Here is a 6000-nt window from a genome sequence, read left to right as displayed (position 1 = left end):
TTTTTTTTTTTTAAACAGACCACCCTAAAAGTATTTGAAAACCTGAAAGATGGTCAAGAAGATGCCAGGTTAAATTAGAGGGGGAGGGGACCTTGAGCCAAACAGATAACATTATCAGCATTAAAACAAGTTTAATGCTTTGCCAAACATTTGCCAAGCAAATGCCAGGTGCAGATTCATCAGAGAATAAGGGGAATGAAAGCCAAAGTCCAGACAGCATGTGAAGATTGAAAGTTGCTACCATACATTAAGCAGGGACCTCAAAGGTACTAACTAACTAAAACTAGACCTGCTCCCCATCCTTCAGTCTCTGGTGCACTATAGGAAGACTGCCTTGCCAGTGGCAGACATGTCTGAGAAATTATGGTCACTACTAGCCCACTTGCACATTTACATCCTGGTTATACCTATTGTGACTAGGCCAAGGAGTCTCAAAGAGTGACTTGTTTTTAAGTCAAGCTCCCCAGGAGCTTAGCAGAAGCAGACATAAATCTTCTCTGGAAGCAAATCAATCCCCTACAAATTATTATAAAGGGTAGAAACCACTGTCAAAAATAACCAGGGCACATAAGAAACAAGGCAAATAGAGAACCACTAACAGGGAAATTTTAAAACAGCAAAAATAAATTGGCATTGTCAATTAGCATGGTTTTCAGACATATAAAACAAATATACTTATTCAGTTTAACAAATTAATAATCTTAATAATTGCAGAAAACAGTAAACTAAAAAGTTAACATAGCAAATTTGAGTCGGGGGAGGGACTTATTGAAAAGGAAAAAATAACCAAAATAAAAATCTCAGTGAACATTTTGGCAATAGAAGGGATTTAGCAAAAGATAATTCAGAACCAGAGGATAAGTTAGAAGAAATTATTTGAATGCTGCACAGAGAGACACAATAGAAGAGATTACAGTGGAGAAGAGAAGAAGTGTGAAGGATGCAAATGTAGATTTGATAAAAGTCCTGAAAGGAAAAGAGAGTGGCTGAGGATTTTCAAGAATTAATGAAAGATATCAGTCAGTCAAATGCCAGCAAATCACAAATCAGGAATAATAAAAAGAAAACACAAACTAGAGACATCATAGAGAAAATTCTTCAGAAAAAAATTTTTAATGACAAATTACCTTGAAAAGAAGAATATCTGACTTTTCAATATCAAAAAACAGTGCAATGATATTCAAGTGTTCCGAAAGAAAATAACTGCTGATGTAGATTTCTACACACTGTGAAATCTTTCAAGAATGAAAGTAAAAGACATTTTTAAAGAAACACAATTATCAGCTAATCACTAAAGAAGCTTCTTAAAGATGGACAACAGACAGAAGTAAAAGTGAACACAGAATTTCTCATATAAGAGGTGAAGAGCAAAAGGAAGAGGTGAATATGTGAATAAATGTAAGTAAACATTGCTCATATAAGAGAGCAATAATGCCTCGTGGGGCCCTAATCAGAAAAAACACCTAAAATATCAGACAATAATTATTAAATTGCAGAATGGGAACAGGTAGAAAATAGTTAAAACCACCAAGATCCTTGTATTATCAGGAAGAAGTAAAGGTTTTGATTAACTTTAGACTTCAATAAATACATACCTATTTTTTTTTTCTTGCACTATGGTTGCAACTTAGGAAACCAGGGCCTGACCCAGAATGTGTATAATTTCTATGGTAATAGTAAAAAAAAAAGGAAAATATTATATAATTTCCAAACTAATAGAAGAGAGAAATGGAATGACCATTAACATTTGTATTCAACAAACTGATTCTAAAATGTATATTAAAATGAAAGGTCCAAAAACAAAATGTTCAGGAAGCAAATGGACTCAGAGGACTCGCTGTACTTGAGATCAAGATTTATTATGAAGCTCTGATAACTGAAGATGGGCTTTAATGCAAGGACAGATCAGCAGATGGAACTAAAAGAGAACCTGAAAACAGACAGATGTACTTATGTATGGTTGATATACTACAGAGATGACACTGCAAAGAAGAGAAAGAGACTTTTCAATAAATGCGTTTGGTTACAAAATCAACTCCAGATGGATTTTTTTTAAAAGGCCTAAATATCAAAAGCAACACATAAATCTTCTGTGATAATTTGAGATAGGAAAAGATTTTTTAATAAGACCAAAAACCATAGCCATAAAGGAAAAGATTAATAAATTTAATTAAAATTTAAAATCTTTGGCCATCAGAAGACCCATAAAAAGATAAGCCATTGATGAAGAAATATATTGTAGCGTCTGTTACTGACAAAAGGTCTTGTATCCAAAATATGAAAAAAAAAAAAAAAAAAGAATGATGAGAAAGCAAGACATCTCAGTAGCAAGACTGGCATTTCACAAATGTAGAGTTTCAATAAATACATGAAATGTTTCTCAGCTTCATTTGTAAGAAAGAAAATGAAAAACAATGAAATATGTGGTAAGTATTCACCAAATTTGCAAAATTTTTCAAATCCAACAGTACTGAGTGTTGGTGTGAATGTGGAGCAATACAACTGTCATTAAATGCTGGTAGTAATATAAATTTAAAGCATTGAAAAAGAGCATTTTCTAATAAAGGTAACCTAGCAATCCCATTCCTAAGTATATACCCTAGAGAAAAAGCATGCACTTAAGTTAAATGTATTAATAGTACAAGAATAGTCACAGCAGCATTGTTCATAATAGCTTGAAACTTCATCAAAAGTAAAATAGAGACTGGGGTTGTGGCTCAGTGGCAGAGCGTTTGTCTAGCATTTGTGAGGCACTTGTTCAATTCTCAGCACCACATATATAAATAAAGGTCCATCGACTATATGTATATGTACACACACACACATATATATATATATACACATGCACATACTTTTTTTTTTTTTTAAGGCAAAATGGATGAGTCAAGCCTGGTAGTTCACACCTGTAATCCCAGTGGCTTGAGAGACTGAGGCAGGAGGATCACAAGTTCAGAACCAGCCTCAACAACTTAGTGAAGTCCTAAGCAACTTAGTGTGAAACCCTACCTTTAAAAAGAGGGGGGATGTAGATATAGTTCAGTGATAAAGCACCTCTGGGTTCAATCCCCAGTGCCTCCCACAATAAAAAAGTAAAATGGAGAAATTCTTAATATTCTGCAATGATGAAAATAAACTTCAATTGTCAACATGAATGAGGCCACAGTGTTGAAGGAAACAAGCCATAAGAATACATACAGTGTGATTCATTTTATAATTATATCAAGTTTTATAACCAGGCAACCCTGAAATATATTGTTCATGGCAAGAGTTGGCAAACCTCTTTGAAGGCCAGCTAGTAGATAGTTAAGATTTAACTGCTCTGGGGTCTTTTTTTGCAACCACAGCTACACTATACATAATGTGAGAGTAGCCCTAGACTGCCCATTGCTGTGTTCCAGCAAGAACTAATCCCTAACTTATGGGTGCATGTATTTGAGATAAAAGTACTTTTTAAAGGAGGGAGTGGAGGAGGAAATGATAACCATATAAGACAAGCTTGTGAAGGAGGGTTTGTTGTTAGGGAAGAATAAATGGGAACATCTAGAATGCCAGCAGTATTATCTTGTGACTTGTGTGGAGTTTCCTAGGTGTTTGCTTTGTATTTGAAATTTTTTAATATATATTTATTTTAGTTGTAAATGAACTTTTATTTTACTTATATGTGGTACTGAGACTTGAACCCAGGGCTTCACAGATGCTAGGCAAGTGCTCTACCACTGAGCTACAACCCCAGCCCCTGTATTTTAAATTTGTAGAGTGAGTGATTTGATTTGATAAGTTTTAAAAATAAAAATTGCACATGTACAACCAGAGAAAATGAAAAATTGTGCTCCATTTGTGTACTATGAATCAAAATGCATCTGCTATCATGTATAACTAATTAGAACAAATAAATTTTTTTAAAGGTTAAAAAATTAAAATAAACAAAAATTGCAGCCAGGCACAGTTGCTCACGCCTGTAATCCCAGCAGCTCTGTAGGCTGAGGCCGGAGGATTGAAAGTTCAAAGCCTGCCTCAGCAACAACAAGGTGCTAAGCAACTCAGTAAGATCCTGTCTCCAAAAAAAAAAAAAAAAAATACAAAAATAGGATTGGGGATGTGTGGCTCAGTGTTCAAGTGTCCCTGAGTTCAATCCTTGGTACCAAAAACAATAAAATAAAAATTGCCAGTGCTTCCTTAAATAATAGTTAAATATCATTTAGTTTTATGTGAATTCTAGTTTGCATTTAAATTACTCTGCTTGTTTTCTGAAAATTTTCTAAAGAATTTAAATAGTAATCTAAAGTTTGTCTTACATATTTCTTTTAAAATCATGTAAACATTTAATTAAAGTAAAAATATAATATAGAACACTACTGCTTTTGGTTAATCACTCAACATATTAATACTAGAAAATACACGTCAGAGGCATGGATAAGTGGTTTGCAAGTAATATATTGGCTTATTTGCACCAAAGTATTGACAACTGTCCTCTTTTCATTCTTTTATTCACAGGCTCAGTAGATGAAGGCGTTACTGAGGGGTTGCCTACACTTCAAAGCACTTCTAGCACTAATGCTCATGCGGATGATGATGATCGGTTAGTTCTAATGTAATATGTGGTTTTCTTGTAAGGGTTGTGCTTACAACGCTAAATGTTTTATCTCAAAAGAGTATAAGAAATTTATCAGGACCTCGTGTATACTTTTCAGAGTAATGAGGTAGCATCATCACATTAGACTGCCTATAAAAGTTATAGATTTTTATTTTTGTTTTTCTGGCATTTCCAAAATTATCTAGTCCATTGCTTTAAATAGCATCTATATCAGAGGTTAGCAAACTATGTACCACAGGACAGTTCCAGCCTGCCATCTTTATTCTATAAATTAACTATTAGAGGAATATAACCACATTATTTCTTATATATCATTGGTGGGTGGCAGAGTTAAGTGATTGGAACAGAGATCATATGGTATGCAAAGCCAAAATATTTACTATCTGGCCTGCTACAAAAACTGTACCAGTTCTGATCTGTATACCCTGGTTCCCAAGTCACTGTCTTCACTTTACCCTTCCTATTTATACATAGACATATAAGGGGGATTTCATACATAACACCAAGACAGAACTATTGATTTCTACTTCCTATCTAAGTCCTCTTTCTTCTTTCTTTCATTTTTGTCCCCCATTTTTTTAAACACAATCTCAAAATTACTCATGATTTTTGCTTCCCTCTCCACTTTCTCTCTTATACTTAATCCTTACATTCTGTCAACTGTACCTCCAAAATATATCCCCAAGCCCCAGTCTATTTTTCCTCTCTATGCCATAACCACCCTAGTTTAAGTCATCACCATCTTCTGCCTCATCTGCTACAGTAGCTTTCAAACTTGCCCCTGATTTCATTATTCCACAACTTTATTTTCCATGTGGTAGCCAAAATCATCATCATCTTTTTTTTTTTTTTTTAATCAGATTAGGTTGTGTTGCAAGCTGTGGATACTTGCTATTCTTCATTCATATTTAAAACCTAAAATTGCTTGCTCATTTTTGTATTTTGTTGTTTTGTGGTACTAGAAGGGAACCTGGGGCCTTGCACTTGCTGAGCAAGCTTTCCGTAACTGAGCTGTACTCTACAGCCCACTATGCCTTTTAAAACAACTGTGTGATACAGCTTTTGCCTGCTCCAATGAAATCATTCTCCCTCTTGTATACTACATTCTAGCCACATTGCCCTTTCAGTTCTTGAAATACCTCATATTTGTTCCTTCCTGCCTCTGGGCATTTTTGCCTCTCTGTGTCCTTTACCTGAAATGCTTTCTTTTCTATTTCTATTCATGTTGTTGGCTCCTTCTGGCTTCAGATCACTGTCTCAGTGTTGGTTATCAAAGAGGCCTTTCCTGATAAACAGTCTAAACCAGCACCCCATCACTATTAGATCTTCATACTTTTATTCTCTGCTTTGATCATTTTCTTGATTATTGTTTGCCTCTCACCACTGAATATATATACCCCACTGAA

At 34.6% G+C, this 6000-nt stretch overlaps 1 protein-coding gene across 7 annotated transcripts in view; it reads left to right on the top strand.

Moving 5' to 3' along the window:
* The window catches only part of Zbtb44 (zinc finger and BTB domain containing 44), a 69415-nt gene that overhangs the window by 51453 nt on the left and 11962 nt on the right, over nucleotides 1-6000 (top strand). For all 7 annotated transcript variants that reach the window (XM_015499053.2, XM_048796155.1, XM_048796156.1 and 4 more), the window contains one exon: nucleotides 4495-4579. In XM_015499053.2, coding sequence (XP_015354539.1) covers nucleotides 4495-4579 — 85 coding nt within the window. The remainder of the gene's footprint in view (nucleotides 1-4494; nucleotides 4580-6000) is intronic.

The sequence above is a fragment of the Marmota marmota genome, unplaced genomic scaffold (genome assembly GCF_001458135.2).
Source record: "Marmota marmota marmota unplaced genomic scaffold, marMar, whole genome shotgun sequence".
Lineage (NCBI taxonomy): Eukaryota > Metazoa > Chordata > Mammalia > Rodentia > Sciuridae > Marmota > Marmota marmota.
Note: the sequence above shows the minus strand (reverse complement) of the source record. Positions and strands in the feature narration are given on the sequence as shown.